At 43.7% G+C, this 25,278-nt stretch overlaps 1 protein-coding gene and 1 pseudogene across 3 annotated transcripts in view; both read right to left on the bottom strand.

Moving 5' to 3' along the window:
* The window catches only part of SLC9A8 (solute carrier family 9 member A8), a 79,113-nt gene that overhangs the window by 36,260 nt on the left and 17,575 nt on the right, over positions 1-25,278 (bottom strand). For 2 of the 3 annotated variants that reach the window (XM_004062341.4, XM_063702254.1), the window contains exons 4-7: positions 14,422-14,480; positions 8,885-8,968; positions 4,346-4,447; positions 3,181-3,215 (exon numbers count right to left, since the gene is read on the bottom strand). In XM_004062341.4, coding sequence (XP_004062389.1) covers positions 3,181-3,215; positions 4,346-4,447; positions 8,885-8,968; positions 14,422-14,480 — 280 coding nt within the window. Of the gene's footprint in view, positions 1-3,180; positions 3,216-4,345; positions 4,448-8,884; positions 8,969-14,421; positions 14,481-18,957; positions 18,998-25,278 lie in introns of those variants that run through there. The other variant, XM_063702253.1, reaches the window with a different exon arrangement.
* LOC109024411 (cytokine-like nuclear factor N-PAC) lies at positions 22,848-25,038 on the bottom strand (annotated as a pseudogene).

The raw sequence follows: 25,278 nt of genomic DNA, 5'->3' as shown, positions 1-25,278 counted from the left end.
CTAGGGGGAAAAGGATGCTCGGCTGAGCAGCCTTCAATGGGTGATCTTTTGGCTGCAGGGTCAGGGAGAGGAGAGCTGACTGAGGAAATGCCTGGCTGCCTTGCCAGGTACAGTTCTCTTCAGAAGTCAATCATTTGGCCTCTGGTTTCCATGGTAGCTGCCTGTGAATGTGACTCATGCGCATTAACCCAGAGTGCCTCCGGATCCCAGGCTGAGGATTCAGTTCCCAGACTTCGCCTGTCCTCACAGAGGTCATCACAGGCCTGTGAGCTCCAAGGGAGTGGATGCTGAATTTTCATCATGGGTGAATTCCCAGGGTCTGTACTGGGCATGGCCCAGAGACACCTGCAGAAGGCAAGCAGGCAGGCAGGTGGGAAGAAGAAAGGGAAGGAAGAAAGGGAAGGTAACTCCACTAAACAACTGCCCATCTGGGAGATCCTATTTTATTGGTGGCTGGTCCCCAGGCCCTTGCACCACAACCCAGACAGAGCTTCTGGTCGCTCTTTTATTTTCACTCTCATCAACCACAGCCCCAACACCAGAGGCCGTGAAGGAAGGAGGATGATGTCTAAAAAGTGTATCCTGGGCCGGGCACAGTGGCTCACGCCTGTAATCCCAACACTTTAGGAGGCTGAGGTGGGAGGATGGCTTGAGCTCAGGAGTTCAGGACCAGCCTGGGCAATATAGAGAGAACCCTATCTTCACACACACAAAAATTAGCCAGAAGTGGTGCCGCATACCTGTAGTCCGAGCTACTCGGGAGGCTGAGGCAGGAGGACAGCTTGAGCTCAGGAGTTTGAGGCTACAGCAAGCTGTGATCATGCCACTATACTCCAGCCTCAGTGAAGTGCAGGCCCACCACAGGCTCCCAAGTTCCCTGTCCTGTGCCTCTCCTACCCCTGCAGGATACACTTTTTATATTTTAAAAATTTGTTTATGGGTATTCACTTCACCATGCTTCACCTTTTCTGTATGTTTAAAATTTTTCATAATAAAAGGTTGGGGCAACGTCCATCTTACATAAGTTGACTGATGTCTCATGTGTCCCTAAAATGTATAAAACCAAACTGTGCTCTGATCATCTTGGGTACATGTCGTCAGGACCTCCTGAGGCTGTCACGGGTGCGCATGCTCAACCCTGGCAAAATAAACTTTCTAAATTAACTGAAAAAAACAAACAAAAGGCTGGGGGAAATGCTTTGTATAAATCATGTTACACAGTTTGCTTGGGAATCTAAATTGAGGCAGAGTATTTCTGACAGTGAAGATGAGAAGTCTGAAATACAAACTGCTGAATCATTGAGAGGTCTGTATGGAAAGACAGTTATTTCACCTGGCTGTCAGCTGTTCCACTTCACATCTTTAGGACCTCGCCTTTTAAACGCCAGAAGTTCAACTTAAAAATGTATTTTCTTTATCCCATAGCCCCAAAAGATAGCAACATTAACAAAATGAAAAAGAAATGAACTAAGGCAGCGAAATAATTCAGGATCTCTAAGAGTGAAATCTCTCTCCAACAAGATATCACTAGAACAAAACAAAACGTGTGCAACAAAGTTATTTTTATGTTTTCTACAGTGCAGAGGTTGCAAAAAGTCTGTGGTCCCCTCTCATGTTTGGTCTGCATGGTATTTGTGAAAAATTGAGCAAGCTGTCAACATTGAAAAACTGGAAAATTCCCTACAAAAATCTAGAAACCCAGCCTCTTTTGGAAAAAAAAGTATTTAAAATAGCCACCAATTCTGGGCCCAGATTTCCACATGGTAATCATGAGTTGGCGCTGAGAAGTGGCTGTCCCTTCATACAGGGTGTGTTCTCCCACTGGCCGCTGCCCCACGTCTAGACTCACAGCTGGCCAGCTTCCCTCTGTTAAGTGCTCTGCCAGGCCCTGCGGCTGTGTCGGTTTGCGACCCCAGAGCAGTCCCCATCTGAGGGATCGTCACTTTCTAACAGCAAAGGAAACTTCTGCACACGGAGAGGAAAACACTACCCGGCTCTAAGTCAGTGTGTCTACAGGGCAATTCCTTTCCTGTCCTCCACCTGAACATCCCAACCACTGATTCAATTCAACTTCACAGGAAGTTATCCAGCATTGTCTGTATCTCTAACCAGTTGCCCCCAAAACAAGTGGAAGGTTTGAATACTGTGATACCTTCCTTTACTGGGCATTTCTTTTTATTTGCAAAATACCTACCAAACACAGGACATCAGTTCTGCTTTATTTCCAGCTCCCATGGAATAGGACTACTTGTTTATGTATCAAAACTGTCTTACAACAAAAGCTCCAAAATTGTCCTGGGCTGGGGTGGGTGGTGAGTGGAGGTAGAAATAGAATTGGATTTGTTATCAGAGACACAGTTCCCATGAAAAGGGTTCCCAGATTCTAGTCCCAAGTTGCTAAACTGCTGCTAAATCCTGAAAGCTCTGACTGGCCCCATGGCAAGGATCTGGGGACGAACATGTGACCCTGCTGCCCAGCTCCCCAGCCATGTCACAAGACCAAATGCAGACACACTGAGCAAGGTTGTCTGCTCTCAGAGGGGGGAACCCAGACTATGCTCAGCATGGGCACTTTTTCAGCACTAGATCTGGTACCTTCTGAGAGACAACTGCCTCAACCTAGTGAGGTTGCTTCTCACTATGCAATTCTGGGAAATCCTGGACGGGGCTCATGGGAAGTGCTCACGGGAGTGGCTTCAGATGGAGGGGCTTTCTACAATATCCACAATAGAGGTCTTGGCCCTGCTTCCCCCACCACAGGCTTCGTGGGAATCCCAGAGGAAAGTTTCTCCGTCACTCCCCCTCTCCATCTCTAATCTGTCAAGAAGACTTTTTGTTACGGCGACTGAAAAGTCTTGTAAATAATAAGAAGACAATGGTACAGTGTATGCGTGCACACAGGCAGGGCAGTTAGCTGAGCAGAGTTACTCCCTCCCAAGCTTAAACTAAATCATTCCAATCAGCAATGCCCCACTAGGGATCTTCAAAACTCTTCAGGATGGTTTTGATTCATTTCAGAGATACAAATTAACTCAGAGTAAGATTCTATGGCAGAAATCCTTACCAAAAATAAACACACAGAGAGAGAATAGAACAGTACCACACCCAGGAAGCAATGTGGAGAAACATTTCCCCTGTCTGAAAAGCAGTCGCATGGGTGTTACAGTATGAAGGATTTACCTGTCTGTCATGTTGAGTTTAGAGATTACATCAGCCTGTAAAATAAAACACACAAACACACAGACACACACAAAAAAAACCCTGGAGAACAGCCAAGATTTAAATGTCCATTAGTGCTTTATTAAAACTAATAAGGACATTAATCTTCAGTTCCCAAACCACTTGAAAAATAAAGGCTCCTAAGCCTGAGTTGAAACATGCATTCCATCAGCATGCAACGAGAGTATGGAAAAGAATGCTACATTCTTCAAGCCCAATTAACTATAGTTTCCTTAAGTTTATTCTTACTTAATACTAGAAGCTGAGCAATGAAGAAAGCTGCATGACAGACAGATTTATTCTGGTGCCATCAAAGCTGCAATATAGGTGAAAATCCGATGGAATGGGCTTTGGCTATTGAGAGAAGAAAGCAGCTGATGTGTTAAAGAAATCTGCCCGTCACTCAGATACCTGACCCTTAACTTAATTTTCAGAACTGAGACAGGCAAACTTTCTGCAACTGACAATAAAGGAAAAGAATGTGACATGCATGGACATGCATAATACAAAACTACAGATACTACCTTCCTAGGGATGTTTGGTCTAAATTAATTTGAAGTCTAAAGTAGAGACCACCCAACTGATGCCACTGGGAAGTGGTTTAGCAATTGTGGAAAATCCAGAGTATATAATTCTACAGGTAGACAGCTTAGAATTGAGTGAACAGATTCAGCATCACCTTTGATTTTATTATTTCTCCAATGCCAGCAGAAAAGCACATCTTTGATTTTTTAAACACAAATTTTTATCAAAAAACAGCATTCAACCCCAATTCAGTCTACCTGACAACACAACTGTTTGAAGTTCTTGATGGCATATATTTGGCTTCATTTTTAGGTATTCTAATTTAAGACAGTATTGGTTTGCAAATAAACTCAAATACTTTGGGGGGGATTATGGAAAAGATTTACTCAATTCCAGATACCAAAGGTCTTGGAGGACACTTTGAAACAATTTAGCATGCCTCTACTGTGCCTCATATGAAGCTAGGATTTGCTTCCAGAAGGAATTTACCTTAAGGGTGAAACCCAGGCCCCACAAAGTGGCCCCATTTCACCTTCCCACCTCCCTGCACTAGCTCTAAGAATGTAAGACTTTCAAAGTGTTTCAAAGATGATTTTCTTACCTGACCCAGAAAATAAATTCCTCCACCTACTACAAAAGCGGAGATTGCCGTCCCAAAAACAGCAAACAGGGTGATGGAACCAATATTTTGAAAGAAGTTACCCTGTTTGAAAGAGCAGAAATCAGGGAAATGATTAGAAAAGCCATTCCTGTCAGTGAAGGCACGGCCTGCACACCTGGCCCTCCGTGCAGACTTGATTCTCTGTAAAAGGCACCACTGCCCATCCTGTGTGGCAAGCTGGGAGCCTGGGAGTCTTTCTGCACCCCCGCACTTACCGCAGTGTCCCGTCACTCACACCCTTTCATCTGGAACACTGCATAGCTTCGCACAAGTCTCCTCAACCCCCCAGGGCCCCTTTCCCTCCACTCTCCCGTCTTTCCAGAATGATCTTCCCAAAAGACAAATCTGATTGTGCTGCCTTCACCTGGACCCCTACTTCCACTTAAAATGCAGCTAGCCCCCACCCTGAATGATTCGACTCCTGGGGAGGCCTCTGGGCTCATCTGGCACCATGCTCGCCTTTGTTCTCTGGGTTCCAGTCCCACTGGTGGCTTCGAGCAGGTTGTGCTCCCTCTTTGCTTGTTAAGCTTTCATCATCCCAAGATCTCAGGACATTTCAACTCTTCCCAGATCCTAGTCTGTGCTCTCAGTGCACAGTCACCCTCTCTTGTAGCGGTTGACAAGACTGCAATTTTGCACTTATTTATGTACTGATATCTTACTTTCCCATGAAGCTGCAGGCTCATTCTGGGCAATGACCCCACCTGCTTTCGCACAACACGGTCCCTGACATAATGCCCGTCAGATGGAAGATGCCCAACAGACAGGCACTGAAGGAATTAACTGTGTTTCACATCCAAAGTCCACACTATTAGGATACCAAGATACACTATCAGATATTCCTTTTTCCTGGCCAGGTCTTTTAAACAATTTTACTTCACTCTATTAGTATCATCATTAACTACGTCAGATAAAATGTTTCTATCTGTACTTCACAGCGTTTAAGATAAAATATTCAAGTCCAAGCAGCATGGTAGCATCTTTCAAATTTCAATAAAATTAAGGAAATTAAGCTATTTATTATAACCCTATGAACTCCACTTAGGAGCTACCAAGAGTCTTTGATCACCCCCGATTGTGGTTGTGAACAAGAATCTTGTTTTTAGCTCAGAAATCACCAAACCATGGACATCAAGACCTGCTATTTTAAAGCCCACTTGTGAAAGAGTGTCCTCAGCTGAACACTGACTGCCCCACTAAGCCCACCTCCTAGAAGCTGCAATTTTGACTTGGCTGCCTATCATCTGACATTCAATTCCTTTGTTTGGCATATCAATCTTTACTGCACAAAGAACTTTAAAACACAATGATTTGGTTTTTCAAAACAAAGGGCTTTCAATCTATGAGTTGCTCTTTGCAAATCGCTGTTTTCTTTTGTTATTTAAAAACAGATTAGGCTGGGCTCGGTGGCTCAAACCTGTAATCCCAGCACTTTGGGAGGCCAAAGCGGGTGGATCACCTAAGGTCAGGAGTTCGAGACCAACCTGACCAACATGGAGAAACCCCATCTCTACTAAAAATACAAAATTAGCTGGTGTGGTTATGGGCGCCTGTAATCCCAGCTACTCGGGAGGCTGAGGCAGGAGAATCGCTTGAACCCAGGGGGCCGAGGTTGCAGTGAGCCAAGTTCGCGCCATTGCACTCCAGCCTGGGCAACAAGAGCAAAACACCATCTCAAAAAAAAAAAAAAACAAAAAACAGATTAATCAGCTTTGACCTGTTTGCAGAGATCTAATGTTGATATAATTTACATATTTGGTTAATATTAATCTGGATCCTGAACATTTACCCAAATTAAAGTTACCATAATACAAGAACTTTCCTCTGCTACATAAAGCAAATTTATCTGTTTCTCTCTGACATAATTAACATCCTGTGATTTGTGTAATATTTGCAACTCAAAGAACCAGTTGCTGCCTAGCTAATGCATATCAACTGATGATAATCTTACTGTAATCTGTATTCTAAGTCCAAATTTACATTAGCAAATATCACAATATTAAAATAAAATATTCAAACTTTACTTCCTATCATCTTTGGGGGAGGGTAGAAAGTGGATAGAAGTTTCAGAAGTAGCATTTCATAATCCTATCAGTCCCTTTCATATAAATTGTCACATTTTCTGCTGGAAAGTCATCTTCAACAAAATGTTTTTCTAAAAAACTATTAGTTTCCTCAAATTTTGAACAAGTTTCTCTCCCTTCCCTCTAAAAAAAAAAAAAACAGAAAATAAAAACTTTACATGCTCTAATATTCAAAACGTCATGTTTTTAAGTCAAAATCAAGTCAATTTCCTCAGCATGTTTTGAAATATTTTCATATCTGCTTACAGTTAAGATTTGTTTACAAAGTGAAAGGAAAGACATGGTGACCTTCAACTTATGTTTCCTTGTTAAAAATTATCTGATGTCAGTAACAGTTTGTAAGACTTGTGAATATTTTTTACATTAAATTTCCTTTTCACTTTTTCTTTGGATAGATGCACAATAAAATAATAACTTAAAAAAAAATCTGGGCTGGACATCTTAATATGCTTTTGTTTTAGTACAGGAAAATTAAAGACTTAATTTCTATGTTTTTACCAAACATTTCTAGACAAATCTAACTCATTTTTTAAAATTATGTATTTATTTATTTTATACCATGTCAAAAACAAATTAAGTTTATTTTTATTTATTTATTTTTGAGACAAAGTCTCCCTCTATCACTCAGGCTGGAGTGCAGTGGCATGATCTCAGCTCACTGCAAGCTCCACCTCCCGAGTTCAAGCTATTCTCATGATTCTCATGCTTCAGCCTCCAGAGTAGCTGGGATTACAGGCACGCACCATCACGACCAGCTAATTTTTGTAGGTTTAGTAGAGATGGGGTTTCACCATGTTGGCTAGACTGGTCTTGAACTCCTGGCCTCAAGCGATCCACCCACCTCGGCCTCTCAAAGTGCTGGGATTATAGGCATGAGCCACTGGGCCCGACCATATTAAGCTTAATAAATTATTATTACTACTACTGGTGGTAATATTGTTATTAATAATAAATGACATTTTTATCATTAATAACAAGCAGCAGCACTCCATTTATTTAGTGTGTGGGTGGTGCTTTGCCTACGTTCTTTCATCTAGTGTGACTCTCAAAGCACCCTGGGAGGTAGGGTTTTGGGGTTTTTGGTTTCTACTTTACCAAAAAGAAACCTGTAGGGGGCAGCGCATGATTAGATCTGTGTTGTGTCTCTGGCTTTCCTCTCTCCAAGGGCTGGCCTAAACTTCCAATCTTCACAGTTTTTTTAAAAATCACATTCACAAAATAGCTGCTGTATTATTAATACTAGTATTTTAAGTTGAATCACTTTATTTTAAAACGTAAATACATTTATGTTTAAAGAAAACTCACAGACAAGGAAAAAACCATGCACGCACACAAGCAGGCTTAAAAGTGAGAAGCTCCTGCTCAGGCAGAAAGACTCACACTAGGGGACGAGTGTGGTGGCTCATGCCTGTAACCCCAGCACTTTGGGAGGCCAAGGTGGGTGGATCACTTGAGGTCAGGAGTTCGAGACCAGCCTGGCCAACATGGTAAAACCCCGTCCGTCTCTACTAAAACGACAAAAATTAGCCGGGCAAGGTGGCGTGTGCCTGTAATCCCAGCTACTCAGGAGGCTGAGGCAGAAGAATCACTTGAACCCACAAGGTGGAGGTTGCAGTGAGCCGAGATCATGCCACTGCACTCCAGCCTGGGTGACAGAGTGAGACTCCATCTCGAAAAAAAAAAAAAAAAACATGTCACACTGGGAGTTGCAAGGCAATGGCCGTCAAGGCCAAGCCAAAGCAGAGAAGTGGGTAGGGGCCAGTGCCACTGCTCGCCAAGGCAGGGAGGCAAGAATGGGCAGGCAACTGTGGGACTAGGCAGGGAAGGATGGGGCTCCAGCCTGGGAAGGAGAAGCTGGACCAGGGAGTGGGCGAGGAGCGATAGAGGTTGAGGGATGAAGGGGAATATCAAGCTGGGGTCTGAGGCCAGGGGAAGGCACCAAGAGGGAGACATGGAAGGATGGATGGGCCTGAGAAGGTTAGAAAGGCCCCAGTGGGGGAGCTGAAAGAAACAAAAGTCCTGGGGCACATGTCCCCATCGTCCCAGGACACAGTCTATCCTCTTTACATCTATCAGTCTGTGTCCAGGAAGACGAGTCAATGCATCATCTGTGAGCCACTTAACATCACTTCAGCCATCTTCCTGGGCAAAGCACCCATTTATGGCAAACACTGGCTCAGTGAGCCACACTACCTGAAACCATTAAAGCAGCCAATTCATCATGTCTGCTCCTCTCCAGAAGTCAGGCACTGCAGTCCAGCTTCCACTGAGCACAACCAGGAAGGAGCAGAGCTGCTGCTGCTGCTGCTAAATTATACCCAAGCTTTTAAGGAACTTGCCTTACAAACATGAGAAACTGTCCAGACCAAAGCACCAATGTGTGCCTGAGTCTCACCTTGTGTAATGAATATCCAGACTCAAAGATAATAGGGGGAAGCAGGAGGAGGAAAAACATGTTTGGACGAAACATTTCTTCTTCCTGTAAATAGAAAATGAGTATCTTAAGAGGCATGGAATTTGTGTAATTAAGAAATAAATTAATCAATAAAGAGCCAAAATAATTATTCTCTCAGGGCCTGGCCTAGTGGAAACATATAATGTTTAAATAACTACCTGATAATAAAATCAAGCAGAATGAGAGATTCCCCCACCAAAAAAAAAAAAAATGAAACTGTATTTTATTATTTTTATCATTATTATTATTATTATTATTTTGAGACAGAGTCTTTCTTGCTCTGTTGCCCAGGCTGAAGTGCAGTGGTGCAATCACAGCTCCCTGTAGCCTCAACCTCCTGGGCTCAAGTGATCCTCTCACTTCAGCTTCCTGAGCAGCTGGGACTACATGTGCGTGCTACCATGCCGGGCTAATTTTTTTTTTTTTTTTTTTTTTTTTTTTAAGATACAGGGTCCCGCTATGTTGCCCAGGCTGGTCTCAAACTCCTAGCCTCAAGCAATCCTCCAACCTCAGCTTCCCCAAATGCTGGGATTACAGGCATGAGCCACCATGCGTGGCCAAGACAAGGATTTTAAAGGTGATCAGTGAAAAGAAACAGCACAACAAACTACTTCCAAACACACATACACAGTAGTATGTTTTTTATTCCTTAGTACAGAAAGAAAATTAATCTGAATACAGAAAATTTCAATTCTGGTTGCAGACTTTCAAAAACAACTCCACAAATTGGAATCCTCCAGGAAAAAGGTAATGGCAAGCCCTAAAACAATCCACTCAGAGGAACAGTAAATCCTATATATAGTTAAAATAGCTCTGCCTTCTTTCTGCTTATCACAGACAACTCTGCCATTTTCCAAAGTCTGATGTGATAAAACAGTCCACACTGGATGCTCTTTCGACTTGAGACTTCGATACAAAGACAGCCCCTTACCATGTGTCTTGCTATAAAAGAATACCTGAGGCTGGGTAATTTACAAACGAAAAACATTTATTTGGCTCATGATTCTGCTGTCCGGAAAAGTTCAAGACTGGGTATCTGATAAGAACCTTAGGCTGCTTCCACTCATGGGGGAAGAGAAGGGGAGCCAGAGTGTGCAGAGATCCATGGCAAGAGAGGAAGAAAGGGGGGGCGGGGATGGGACCAGGCTGTTTTTAACAACCAGCTGTATAGGGAACGAACAGAGCAACAACTCATTCACCTCCCTCCCCTAGCAAGGGCATCAGTCTATCCATGAGGGTCCACCCCCATGACCCAAACACTTCCAACACTGGAATCAAATTTCAGCATGAGGTTTGGGGAGACAAATGCCCAAACCATAGCACCATGCTTCCAGATTTGATTATTAAGTGCCACTATGAAAGGTGTTTCTAGAATATAGCCATCTTTGGAGGGGTGAAACAATAACAATTTCATTTTCTATATTATTAATATATCTCTCTAGTTGTTGGTAGAATTTTGGGGACATATATATTGGTCCTCAAGCCCAAAATGGTTATGTGTAATACACAGTCTATTTAAAATGCAAAATTAGGCACTTTTTCGTATGAATATTTTCCCATGTCACAATTTTGACAGTCTGATTTCTTGTCAAAATGCCTATTCCAAAGAATGCCTAAATGTATTCTTACAAATGTACAGCTGTTACCATAAAGACTAAAAGAAATTCAAAAAAGGCTCAAAATAGAAGCAAATGATGACTTCTGAAATGCCTTATTAAGTCTTAAAATAGCAGCATGTACAACAAGCTCAAGCTCACGATTCAGACTGGGACTGTGTGAAAAAAAATGAGCCGAGCTCTGTGTTTTACGGGGCAACCTATTCTCAGGATCTGTGCAGCAGGACCACTATATACAGCCTTTTGGAGGTATAAAAACTAGCCCCCCCCACCCCAGGAAAAAGGAGAATCTACCTATAGTGGGGTTATATAGTGTCCCCCAACCCCAACCACAATTCATGGCCACCAGGAACCTCAGCGTGTGACCTTATTTGGAAATAGGGTCTCTGAAGATCTAATGAAGGTAAGGATCTAGATGACCTTACACTGGATAAGGGAAGGCCAAAGGCAGCAAACATCGACTTGTAAGAGACAGAACAAGGCACATAGACACGTGGAGAAGAATGCCATGTGAGCACAGAGACAAAGACAGGAGTGATGCAGCCACAAGCCAAGGAAAACCGGGGCCACCAGAAGCTGGAAGATGCAATGAAGAATTCTTTTCTAGAGTCTTTGGGAGGGAACCTGGTCCTGTTGATACCTTGACTTCTCACTTCTGGCCTCCAGAATTGTGAGAAAACAAATCTCTGTTGTTTTAGGCCACTTAGTTTGTGATAATTTGTTACTGCAGCCCTTATGAACACACTGCCTTTCAGGGAAATAGTGTTACAGTTCCTTTTGGCAATGGCTCCCCCAAAATGCTCTGAGGTGATTTTAGGTGGCACTTGAGCAGTGTGTGTCAAATACCACTGACCTCATGGATTGAGAGAGTCAGCCCCTTTTGATTATTTCTTCAGGCCCAAATAAATTGAAGACACCTTAGGATGGCAATACCGCTTCTAAGGGCTCTCTCCAACGTGCTGATCTCCCTCGACAGAGAGCAGACTTGACCTCTGATGCTTCAGCAGGCATCTGTACTACTTCATTTTTATCATGTTTACAAAACAATATTAGTTTCTGAATTGAAATAGTACTGTAATGTTGCCTTGAAAATAAACATGGCCAGGCGTGGTGGCTCATGCCTGTAATCCCAGCACTTTGGGAGGCCAAGGTGGATGGATCATGAGGTCAGGAGCTCGAGACCAGCCTGGCCAATTTGGTGAAACCCCATCTCTACTAAAAATACAAAAATTAGCCGGGCGTGGTGGCAGGCACCTGTAATTCTAGCTACTCAGGAGGTTGAGGCAGGAGAACTGCTTGAACCTGGGAGGCGGAGGTTGCAATGAGCTGAGACCACGCCATTGCACTCCAGCCTGGATAACATAGTGAGACTCTGCTCCCCACCACTCCCCAGCAAAAAATAAATAAATAAATAAATAAATAAATATATAGGCCATGTGGCTCAATCCTGTAATTCTAACACTTTGGAAGGCCAAGGTGGGAGGATCACTTGAGCTCAGGAGCTCGAGAACAGCCTGGGTAGCATAGTGACATCGTGTCTCTACAAAAAATTTTTTTAAAAATTAGCCACACCCAGGCGCAGTGGCTCACACCTGTACTCCCAGCACTTTGGGAGGACAAGGTGGGTGGATTACTTGAGGTCAGGAGTTCGAGATCAGCCTGGCTAACATGGTGAGACCCTGTCTCTACTAAAAATACAAAAATTAGCTGGGCATGGTGGCACATGCCTGTTCTCCTGCCCAGCTACTCAGGAGGCTGAGACAGGAGAATCACTTGAACCCGGGAGGCAGAGGTTGCAGTGATCCGAGATCGTGCCACTGCACTCTAGCCCGGACAACCAAGAGAGACTCTGTCTCAAAAAAAGAAAATAAGAAATAAATAATTTATATATATATATACATATAATTAAAAAGCAAGTTGATAGAAAAATATTAAGCACATGATAATACAGGTAGAAGGCAGACCCAGCAGGTCAGTTTGGAATCAGAACTTCAGGGAAAGAAACCACCAGCTCCTCTTGTTTTTCTGACTTCCCACTGCTCCCTGCATATCTGGTTTCCAGGCAGGTGCCCTGCTTCTCACTCTGACTCTCCACAAATGCAGGCTCCTCCAGGAAGCCTGCCCCAACTTTTTTTTTTTTTTTTTTTTTAGAGACAGGGTCTTGCTCTGTTGCCCAGGCTGGACTGCAGTGGTGCAATTATAACTCACTGCAGCTGCAAGCGATCCTCCTGGGCTCAAGCGATCCTCCTGCCTCAGCCTCCCAAGTAGCTGGGACTACAGGTGCGTGCCACCACGTCCAGCTACTTTTTCGTATTTTTAGAAGAGATGAGGTTTCACCATGTTGGCCAGGCTGGTCTCAAACTCCTGACCTCAGATGATCCACACGACTCAGCCTCTCAAAATTCTGGGATTACAGGCATGAGCCACTGCACCCGCCCAAAATCTAACAATTTTTAATTGTTTTAAAGTCAATTCAAATTTTGATCTTTTTTTTTTTTGTATTTTTTTAGAGACGGAGTTTCACCATGTTGCCCAGGCTGGTCTCGAGCTCCTGAGCTCAGGTGATCCACCCACCTTGGCCTCCCAAAATGCTGGGATTATAGGCATGAGCCGCCAACGCCCAGCCTTGATCAAATGATTTTTAAATCAGATCAAACAAAATGGGTTAGTGGGCAAAATCTACACATCAGGCTATATCCAGCCTAGGAGTAGAAAAAGGCTCTTCAGTCATGACCCACTCTTGGGTGGTTAAATGTAACCAAGTAGCAGGAAGGCAGAGATCCCACATGCAATGCGCTCCAGTGGGGCCTCCCCAACAGAGGTGTGTCTTATCACTCTCCAGAGCTCAATATACGTTTTGAAAATTTATTTAATATATAAAATATTTCATTACTACTATTTATAACAGCTTCAAATTGTGTTTTACGTTAGTCTATAAGGTTTGTCTTGCTAATTTTACACTCTACAGTTTCACAGGTCAATTAATCCTAGCACCTAGGAGCTTCATCAAAGTAGGAAGGGCTTAAATGTGATCAATTTTAGCCATATAATTCTTTATATTTTGAAATGAATCTTATTTCCCTCCACAAAATCAATTTTGTAGCATACTTGTTAATCTCGCCCTACTCAACATGGATGCTCAAGTTTATGTTGAAATTCCAGTTTCAATGAGTACTTGCACCCCAGGATGATGTTCATACTCTAATAACCTCTTTAACACAAGGGTATATATATCAGCAAACTGAGGACGGGGTGGTATGGTGGAGAAAACACTGCATATTCAGGCCAGAGGGTTTGGACACAAGACTCCACTCGGCCACTTTCTTTCTAGCTCTGTGACACTGAATACATCCCAATCTCCCTGAGTGTCACTTTTTTCATCTGTAAAAACGAGGTGATGATATTACAATACCCAGACAATCCACCTCACATGACTGTCATGAGAATAATATGAGCTACAATATATAAAGTACTGTGTCTCACAGTACTGGACAAGTATGTTTTATTATCCTCAGTTGTCAAAATGGAATTGGGAGCAATAAACAGTATTTAATGTTTAATGCTAATTAGAGAATTTTCCTGCCTAAAAAAGTAGGTTAGTCTAGGATTACAAAAATGCAAGTATAATAACAAAAAAAAAATGACATTGGCGCCCATGTTCACTTGCAACAGCATGAGACTTATGCTTTTGCAAAAACTCAGATGCAAAGGCATCAACCTGTATCTAATAAAAAAATTAAAAAGTAATGGGATATATAATATAATAATATAAATAACTCCACTGATAGCCAAGTAATTACAAAAAAGCCAGCATAATGATCAATGTTACTAAAATTAAGAACAACCAAACGGCAAACCTACCTTCCAATTCGCCAGTTTTTTAAACTCTATAATTTTTATAACTGCTCCCATGAGAATACCTACAAGAGAAAATGTAAACTTTAACATAAATTTAAGATATGAGAAAGATTACTCAAATTTAAGACATGACACAGCCTCGGGAGGTCCTGATGACATGTGCCCAAGGTGGCTGGGGCACAGCTTCGTTTTGTACATTTTAGGGAGACATGAGACATCTATCACATGAATTTCTCACTCACATCTCAGGCAAACACACTAAATGAAATACAAAAGTCAGGCTGTGGGGGAGGAAAAGTATTTTAAAGCAAGACCCAAGGACACTCTGCCTGGTGAAGATTTACCGCCTATCATTTTTACTATATCCACCCATTTTCAATGTGAAATGCAGAGTTTACAAGCTAAGTTTGCCGTGTACTGTTTATTTCCATCATTTTCAAAAAAGAATCCATGATCACTTTCTCAGACTCAAATAGCAGTTCCATGTTGAATATTTAGCTAGAAAAACACAAATGCTGAAAATAACCTAAAGTAAAAGTTATGTGAAATTCCTGGAAGAAAACAGACCATCTAAGTTCAGGCATGTTTCCATAAAGCTGACAGGCTCATCACTCTCATAAAGTGGCTACCAAAAATAATTCTCAAAGAAGCAGCATGGGCACAATTTATGATTGCTCTGCTACTCCCTAGATAAATGACTCTTAACCCTCTGTTGGTTCACCAGAATCACCATGGGAACTTTTTATAAAATAAAGACGCCCAAGTAGAACTCCAGACCTACTCATTGTAGGGTAGGAGTTCACAATCTCGGTAGGAGGTGACACAGTCACAATCTCGGGTAGGAGGTGACACAAAGCAAGCCTGCAGGCCATTCCATGGATGCTTCAAAACGAAGACTTCACTTTCCCATGGAGGAAGGAGCTTTCGCCATCAACGAGAAGATGGAAGCACAGCTTACTGGGTGGGCAGGAGACAATACCAGAACACAGAAGTTGAGCAGGAAAAGGACGTGCACTAACACTACCTCAGGGTGGGTAGTTTCAGGTGAAGAGGGGAGATAAGTTCATTTTCACTTTATAAACCTCCATGCTATTTGAATTGTTATATAGTATTAAAAAATAATAAAATTATTTTGAAAAAGAGGAAGGACCCAAGACAAAATAAAGCTGAGCTATAAAAGGAGTCAATGAATACACATTCCCTTGCCAGGGGGCATGGAGCATGGATTCGAACCCACCTCCTGCTACAGTTCCCCAACAGCTCCCATGTTCTTATTTTTTCAGGTTGTAATTACATTTTAAGGAGCTTTTACATGTTTTATTGGCTAAATAGTATGCGGATACTATGTAAAATGTCATAAATAAGACAAAAGCCCCTTTAGATCATACCCCACTTCCACCCCCATCTTCGTTCTCTCTCTTCCTGGCCCAAGGTAACAAACTATCTTGGAAAGTTTGGGAAATATTATATCAGGCCCTTCTCTATCCTCTTACATATATATATTTAACTGAACAGTACCAGGGTGTGAGTGTTTGTGTGTGTGTGTGTAAGTGTATGCATGGCACACCTGAGTGTATTTATTTATATAAAATTTATGGTAGTATAATGTATCATCCTACTACTTGCTATTTTGCTCAACATTAAGTCTTAGAGATCTAGTCAGGGATTATTATGTATAGATTTGCTTCATTCCTTTTAATAGCTGGGCAGGATAGTATAAAAATGCCACACAGAACCGACCAGGCGTGGTGGCTCACGCCTGTAATCCCAGCACGTTAGGAGGCTGAAGCGGGCAGATCACCTGAGGTTAGGAGTTCGAGACCAGCCTGGCCAACACGGTGAAATACAGTCTCTACTAAAAAAATACAAAAATTAGCCGGGCGTGGCGGGCGCCTCTAATCCTAGCTATTCAGGAGGCTGAGGCAGGAGAATCGCTTGAACCCAGGAGGCAGAGGTTGCAGTGAGCTGAGATCATGCCACTGCACTCCAGCCTGGTGGACAGAGTGAGACTCCATCTCAAAATATTATATAAAATAAAATGAAAATAAAAATAATAAAAAAAAATTGAATAGGTATTTTGGAAAAGAAGATATACAAATGGCTGAGAAACACATGAAAAGATGTTCAACATCATAAATCATTAGGGAAATGCAAATAAAAACTACAGTGAGATACCACTCCATACCCACTATGATGGTTATGTAAACCAGAGTATCTGAGACAAGTCTCAGTCAAGTTACGAAGTTTATTTTGCCAACATTAAGGATGACCACCCTTGACACAGCCTCAGGAGGTCCTGACGACATGTGCCCAAGGTGGTCGGGGCACAGCTTCGTTTTATACATTTTAGGGAGACATGAGACATCTATCAACAATGTAAGATGTACATTGGTTTGGTCTGGAAAGGTGGGACAACTAGAAGCAGGGATGGGGCTTCCAGGTCACAGATAAATAAGAGACAAACAGTTTCATTCTTTTGAGTTTCTGATTAGCCTTTCCAAAGGAAGCAATCAGATATGCATTTATCTCAACAAAGAGAGGGGTGACTTTGAGTTCTGTCCTTTGTCCACAAGGAATTTTCTTGTGTACAAATTGAGAGGGAGGTATGTAACTTTTTTATCTTAGTAGCTATCTTTTTAGAAATAGAATGGGAGGCAGGTTTGTCCTAAGCAGCTCCCAGATTGACTTTTCCCTTTAGCTTAGTGATTTTTAGGATCCCAAGATTTGTCTTCCTTTCACAGTTATAATTTTAAAAATGAGATATAAGTGTTGGCAAGGATATAGAGAAACTGGAACACACACTCATTGCTGATGGGAATGTAAAATGGGGCAACCACCATGGAAAACAGTTTGGCAATTCCTCAAAAGTTACCTTATGACCCAGCAATTCTACTCAAAGAAACTGAAAACATGTTCATGTAAAAACCTGTACACAGATGTTCCTAACAGCAGTATTTCAAACAGTCACAGGGTGGAAAGAGGCCGGGTGTGGTGGCTCACGCCTGTAATCCCAGCACTTTGGGAGGCGCAGGTGGGTGGATTGCTTGAGGTCAGTTCAAGACCAGCCTGAACAACATGGTGAAACCCCGTCTCTACTAAAAATACAAAAATTATCTGCGCATGGTGGTATGCACCTGCAGTCCCAGCTACTTGGGAGAGGCAAGAGAATTGCTGGAACCTGGGAGGCGGCAGTTGCAGTAGGCCGAGATTGCGCCACTGCACTCCGGCCTGGGTGACAAAGTGAGACTCCGTTTCAAAAAAAAAGTGGGAAGAACCCAAATGTCCATCAACTAATGAGTGAATAAACAAAATGTGGTATATCCATACAATGTAATATTATTCAGCAATGAAAAGGAATGAAGTACTGGTACCTGCCAGAACATGGAAGAATCTTAAAAATACACCAAGTGAAAGAAGCCAGACACAAAAGACCATATATTTTACCATTACGTTTATATGAAATGTCCACAATAGACAAATCTACAGGGACAGTAATGGTTGCCCAGGGATAGGGAGGAGAGCTAAAGGGCATGTGGTTTCTTTTTGAGGTGATAAAAATGTCCTAAAATTGACTGCGGTGATGGCTGCACGACTCTGAACATACTAAAAATTGTTGTACATTTAAAATGGGTGAATTGGCTGGGCGTGGTGGCTCATGCCTGTAATCCCAGCACTTTGGGAGGCTGAGGTCAGGAGTTCAAGACCAGCCTGGTCAACATAGTGAAAACCCGTCTCTACTAAAAATACAAAAAAAGTAGTTGGGCGTGGTGGCGGGCACCTGTAATTACAGCTACTGGGGAGGCTGAGGCAGGAAAATCACTTGAACCCAGGAGGCGGAGGTTGCAGTAAGCTGAGATTGTAGCACTGCACTCCAGCCTGGGTGATAGAGCAAGACTCCATCTCAAAAAAAAAAAAAAAAAAAAAGGTGAATTGTGTGGCATACAAAGTACATCTCAATAAAGCTGTTGCCAAATAAAAAGTACCACAGATTGTATGATTCTATTTCTTTATATGAAATGTCCAGGACAGGCAAATTCACAGACAGAAAGTAGATTGGTGGTTTCCAGGGGATGGAAGAAGGGAGAAATGTGGAAATGGGGAGTGACTGCTAATGGGTATGAGTTTCTTTTTGGGGTAATGAAAATGTTCTGGAATTAGGTAGAGGTGATGGTAGTACAACTCTGTGAATATACTAAAAAACTCTGAATTGTGCACTTTAAGATGGTGAAATTTACGATATGTGAATTATATTGTACCTTTTTTTTTAAATCACAACCTTTTGAACCATTGCCCCACTGATGGTTGCCTCCAACTGTTTGCTATTAACAGTGGTGCTGCATTGAACATGCTTGTACATGCCACTCTGTGTTAAGAGTATCTCCCTGTGGAAGACATTCACAAAAAAAAAAAAAAACAAAAACCCAGACTATCTCCCTAGGGCAGATCCAGAGACTACAAATGGCAGGTTTACAAAGCATGAGCATTTTTAACTCTGAAAATATTGCCAAATTATCCTCCAAAGTGGTTGTACCGACTTACACTTCCACAAGAAAGCGTCCCACATCCTCAGTCGCGCTGGATAATCATCAGATGTTAACATTTCTGCCAACATAGTGGGCAAAAAATTGTACTTTAATGTTTCAATTTGTATTTGATTCAATTTGCATTCAGCAATCATCCTGATTACTAGGGAAGTTAAACCTCTTTCCATGGTTTCAGGCTTCATTTTTAAAGCTTAGTGTTTTTCTGCTTTACTAAAACCTCAACTTTCTTTTTCCCTTCTAAATGTATACCAAACCTTAATGCCATGATTACCTCGTTTATAATCACACATGAAGCAGTTACATTTGAAAATCAGTAATTATTCTATTGCCCAAGCCTGCGTCTTTTTATTATTTATGATGTACTAGGAAGCATTGTAAAATACAATGTGATATTGTTATTATTACTTAAATAATCCTTTGTGCAGCATTAAATTGGCAAACTACCACTTTACCTCGAGATTGAGGCTCAAAGTTAGGTCAAATCAATCTACCCAACAGAGAAAATGAATGTATTTCACACAACTGGTCACCAGATATTGTATATGGCATATATATAGTGTGTGTGTATATATATATATATAGTGTGTGTATATATATATATACACTGTATACATAGTGTGTGTATATAGATATACTGTGTATATATAGTGTATATATAGTGCATATAGTGCATATATACAGTGTGTGTATATATATAGTGTGTGTGTGTATATATATATATATATATATATATAGAGAGAGAGAGAGAGAGAGAGAGAGAGAGAGAGAGACAAGCTAATATTACAAGCGTGCACCACCACGCCCGGCTAATTTTTGTATTTTTAGCAGAGACGGAGTTTCACCATGTTGGCCAAGCTGGTCTTGAACTCCCAACCTCAGGTGATCCGCCTGTCTCAGCCTCCCAAAGTGCTGGGATTACAGGCGTGAACCACTGTGCCCAGCTTATATTTAAAAATATTCACAAAAAAATAGAAGTTGTAAAAGAGTGAGGTTAAAAATAAATAGAAACACAAGTTCTAACATTTTCCTTTGCTCCTAGTTGATCTTTGTGCATACAGCTAATTAAGGACACCCCTCAATTCATTCAGAGGATCAGGAGCAATTAATGATTATTTGTTGAGCTGCTTCTTTCAGGATTTGTCACTTTCAATTACTTCTAATCCTCAAAAGAACACTGTAGGAAAGCTCAGAGAGTTTAAGAAGCTTTTCTGAGAGCTTAGGGCCAGTAAGGATGCTGGCCCGTTGGCTCGGGTGCATCCTACCATCTCATCATGCTAAAGACACAGGAGACTACACTACTGCAGGCTGCCTACACTACTACAATGAACTGCCAATGCTCGCTCGCTCACTCCCAGAGTGCACTGCAGGGCTACCATTATGACTGTAAAATATAAGTATTCCTGGTCAGTAAGGTTACATGAAAAATGTTTCAAATGTATTAATTTTTTTTGTTACCAAGAAATGTTTTATTTTTCTTGCAGTAGTTTTGTTAATTGTGCAAAATCATGTTTTGTTTTTGCCATTTAGACATTATCACACAATCCTATTCTGAAAGACAAGTGTTCATTAAAAACAAAGCAAAAATAAAAATTCACAACTTTAATTACCTAGATTTGTCATTTAAAGGTTTAAAGGGAAAAAAAGGGAAGTGCTGTCTTACAAGCTTTTTCACAAGTGTCAAATTTTTTGCTTAAAAGGGAAGGACAGGCTAGGCACGGCGGCTCACACCTGTAATCCTAGCACTTTCAGAGGCCAAGGCGGGCGGATCACGAGGTCAGGAGTTCGAGACCAGCCTGGCCAACATAGTGAAACCCTGTCTCCGCTAAAAATACAAAAATTAGCGGAGTGTGGTGGCACGTGCCTGTAGTCCCAGCTACTTGGGAGGCTGAGGTGGGAGAATTGCTTGGACCCGGGAGGGGAAGGTTGCAGTGAGCTGAGACCACGCCATTGCACTCCAGCCTGGGTGATAGAGTGAGACTCTGTCTCCAAAAAAAAAAGGAAAGGATTTCAAAACAAAGGTGAAACAGCTTAACAAATATTTATAAAAAGGAACTTTACAGAATTGTCAACAATATTAAGACAAGACTGACTAACCAGTTACATTACCACATCTTCCTCTACCCCCACCCCCAGAATGTGTCCTGCCAAGACTAGAACAGGCTTTGTGTTCAAACAGAAATGTTTCAACATCCCAGTGAAATAAACTGTGCTAAAAACCTGACAGGCATCTTCCCTGCCCTCCCACCTTGTCTTCTGCAATCCTCTAACCCAGGTTCTAATCTGTGAAAGGGCCAAAGCCGTGAGTGGGGAGAGGGGAGGGACCCTGCCCCAGTGTGGCTGCCTTATAATATACATTCCACCATAAGTGCTGGTCTTCTGCAAATTATGATTTTGGAAAATCCAACCCATGCAGAGGGATAAGAAATTGACATCCCTTGGGTGACTTCCTGTTCTTATGCAACATCCCAAGCGCCCTCTGGTCCCCTATCCAAGGAGAAATGCTAGGGCCTCGAGGATGTCCCAGACCCGTCCCAGACCCACCCCAGAGGGTCAGTCAGTTCAGGTAGGTCAGGCCAGTTCTTTTCACCCCCAACAGACCCCAGGCCCGGAAGCACCGAAGACCATGATGCTGGCTGGAGTGAAGACACTCATTTCCATATCAAGAGCTGAGCCTAAGAAATGCTTATCGTTGGTCAGGCTGGGTCTGGGCCAAAGAAGGGACAGACAGACAGAAAGAAATACTGTCTCCATGAGAGGAAGGCGGGGAGAAGGGAGGACAGAGAGCAGTGGGCATGTAGGGGGCTTGGCAGGGCAGGCTGGAGAATGTGGGACTGCGGGGAGGAGACCAAGGTCAGAGCAGCTCTTCAGAGGCACGTGAAGAGTCTGTGGCCTAACAGAAACAGGAAGGAGTGTCCCCCAACCGCACTCCTCTTGGCTCCTCACTAATGACCCTGAGGACCCCCTCCCAAGGACTGGAATGCAAATCCAAATACTAGAACAGCCCAGGGCGGGGCAAGCACCCACTGTGGCAGTGGTGTCTGGGGTGTCACTTCGAGGCAGCGAAGGCCAGATGCTCACCATACTCCCTGGAAAGCCAGGGCCTCATTTTCGCAGGACTCTGCCAGTCTCTTTTCAGTTCACAAAGGCGTCTAAGGAGTGCTAGGTGCACACTGGACGCTTAGACGTGAACATCTTTCTCTTTCTCAGCTCATCACCTGAGTTTGGGGGCCCCACGGGACCCTCCATCTGGAGTCTGGTCTGGCTCATCTGGACCCAAGTTCTCTCCCTGCAGAGAATTCAGTGGGGGACGTGGAAATGACTATAGCCTCTTCGCTCTGGGGGAAGCTGTGGGAAGGCGTCCAACTCTCATTGCTGATTCTAGTTCCTTGACTAGAAGGGGTTTGAGATAAGAAGAAAAAAAGCCAGGACAGACAGACAGACGAGAGAGAGAGGAGAGAGAGAGGGGAGAGGGGAGAGGGGGGAGAGGGGAGAGGGGGGAGAGGGGAGAGGGGGGAGAGGGGGGAGAGGGGGGAGAGGGGAGAGGGGGGAGAGGGGAGAGGGGGGAGAGGGGAGAGGGGGGAGAGGGGGGAGAGGGGGGAGAGGGGAGAGGGGGGAGAGGGGAGAGGGGGGAGAGGGGAGAGGGGGGAGAGGGGAGAGGGGGGAGAGGGGAGAGGGGGGAGAGGGGAGAGGGGAGAGGGGAGAGAGGGGAGAGAGGGGAGAGAGGGGAGAGAGGGGAGAGAGGGGAGAGAGGGAGAGAGAGGGGAGAGAGGGAGAGAGAGAGGAGGGAGAGAGAGAGAGAGAGAGAGAGAGAGAGACCCTGACCCCATGTGAGGAAGAGGGAGTTAGCGGAGAGATTAGAGGGGTGGGGGCGGGGGGTCTGACGGCTTAGTGTATGTAGGCTCAGGACACAGCGGACATATTGTTGGACTGGTCCAGTGCCTTGGCTCTTTTGTACACCTGGTTGGCTGCAGCTGCCATGGGAGTCGGACAGTTGACCGCATTGCCCAGCACAATGGCTAAGCAGAGATCCTTCTGCATGTATTTCGGTAGAATTCAGGCTTAAAGTTTCCTTGCAGGGTATTTTGGCACTTCTGGTCTAGGAAGATGCTGGCCAACTGTCCCTGATTGAGGATGTCCAAGAGTGTCTGCTGGGCCTGATCTGTCACCTAGGCCAGGGTCAGCACCTCAGTGATCATGGCTATGAAGCTCCCTTGGACTATGTTCACAATCAGCATCATCTTGGCTGCGTTGCCAACTTCACCTAGGAAGGAGGAGGTCTTCCCTATCGCCTGGAAGCAGCTGCTGCAGTCCTCCTATAGGCCCCTGTCTCCAGCTGCTAAGATCACCAACATTCCGTGATTAGAAAGCTGCTGATTCCCTGAGATGGGAGCTTCTGGAAAGCGACCCCCCGACCTGGACGCAATCACCCGGGCCAGCTAAGTGACTATGTCAGCGTCCACCGTTGACATGTCCACGTAACACTTTCCAGGGCAGATCCCTTGTAGCATACCACTGGGGCCCAGCACCAGGTCCTTGGCCGCCTTGGGATCCAACACACGGGCGAAAGTGATGTCACAGGTTGAGAGGACTTCAGCAGGGGTTCTTCCCAGGCGGGCCCCCTCCTAGATGAACAAATCACGTTTCTTGGCAGTGCGGTTCCAGACAGTCACTGTGTGACCCATTTTTAGCAAGTTAGAGACGATTCCACTTCTCATGAGACCAAGGCCCCCAAATCCCATCTTTTTGTCTGTGATGCTGCCATTCACAGCCGTGCTGTCAGCTGCCCGGATGGAGGTGGAACCAGTTTCCTCTTCACATATTTTCAACTTCTTTGTGATTGCCTGGTAACAGACAGAGATGGCTTCTGTTTGGCTTAGCAGGAAATGATGGAAATGAGGATCTGCATCTTTAACAGGCTCGCTTCTGGTCTGCCATTTAAATGCAGCCACTGGTCCGGCCATCATCCACTTCAAGGTACCGGACTCCAGGATGGTGACATTCTTCTCATTCTTTGGGGGCTGACCCCGCTTCTGGGGACTTTGCTCTTGGATTCTTTTCAGAGGGGATTTGGAGCCTCTCTCTGAAGAGCCCGAAGACACCCCCTTCTTTCCATCTCCCATGATCTTCTTCACTTTTCCTTCAGACAGGCTGTTTGCACTTCTCATCACCTGAGTTTGGCCTGCTTCTCTCCTCACTGGAATTAAGCCGATTCTTGTCATCAGCAGAATTGTGGGATGACGTCTGATCTTTCCCTTTGGGCTCTCCTGAGAAACTCTTTGGCGGCATCCACTGCTTGTTGGAATAGTTTACCCTTGAGAATCTTTATCATTTCCTCTTTATGAGCATGATACGGCTTCAGCTGTTTCACTTTAATCCAGGCATGATCTTATGTTCCAAAAAAATTTCACAAAGAAGCATTTCTTTCCATGAGGTTCTTTTTTTTTTTGAGATGGAGTCTCGCTCTGTTGCCCAGGTTGGAGTGCAGTGGTGCGATCTCGGCTCACTGCAAGCTCCACCTCCCGGGTTCATGCTATTCTCCTGCCTCAGCCTCCTGAGGAGCTGGGACTAGACGCCCGCCACCACGCCGGGCTAATTTTTTTTTTTTTGTATTTTTAGTATAGACGGGGTTTCACCATGTTAGCCAGGATGGTCTCAATCTCCTGACCTCGTGATCTGCCCACCTTGGCCTCCCAAAGTGCTGTGATCATAGGCGTGAGCCACCGCGCCCGGCCCCATGAGGTTTCTTCAAGTCCTTCGGTGGATTAACGATCTTTCCTGGTGAAGGAGGATACCAGCCGAGTTTCCCCCACATCAGGTTGCTGAGCAGCGAACTCACAGCCCCCATCTTACTATCCAACCATCCCCGACGCATGGGCCACCGAAAACATCCTCAAATGTATTAATAATCAGGTTACAAAGTGTAGAATCGCAGCACAAGTTCTCTCTCTCTCAAAAAAAAAAAAAAAACATATATATACACATACACACACACCTATGTATTTGCACTGTGTTAAAAAGAAATAAATGCATACACACACACACACACATATCCATACTGTGTGCCATGCTATGTGTAAAATATATTAATACATTATTATTATTATTATTTATTTAAGACAGAGTCTCACTCTGTCACCCAGGCTGGAGTGCAGTGGCACAATCTTGGCTCACTGCAACCTCCATCTACCGGAGTCAAGTGATTCTCCTGCCTCAGCCTCCTGAGTAGCTGGGATTACAGGTATATGCCACCATGCTTGGGTAATTTTTGTATTTTTAATAGAGATGAGGTTTTGCCATGCTGGCCAGGCTGGTTTCA

The sequence above is a fragment of the Gorilla gorilla genome, chromosome 21, assembly GCF_029281585.2.
Source record: "Gorilla gorilla gorilla isolate KB3781 chromosome 21, NHGRI_mGorGor1-v2.1_pri, whole genome shotgun sequence".
In the NCBI taxonomy this organism is placed as follows: Eukaryota; Metazoa; Chordata; class Mammalia; order Primates; family Hominidae; genus Gorilla; species Gorilla gorilla.
This window is presented reverse-complemented; position numbering and strand designations above follow the sequence as displayed.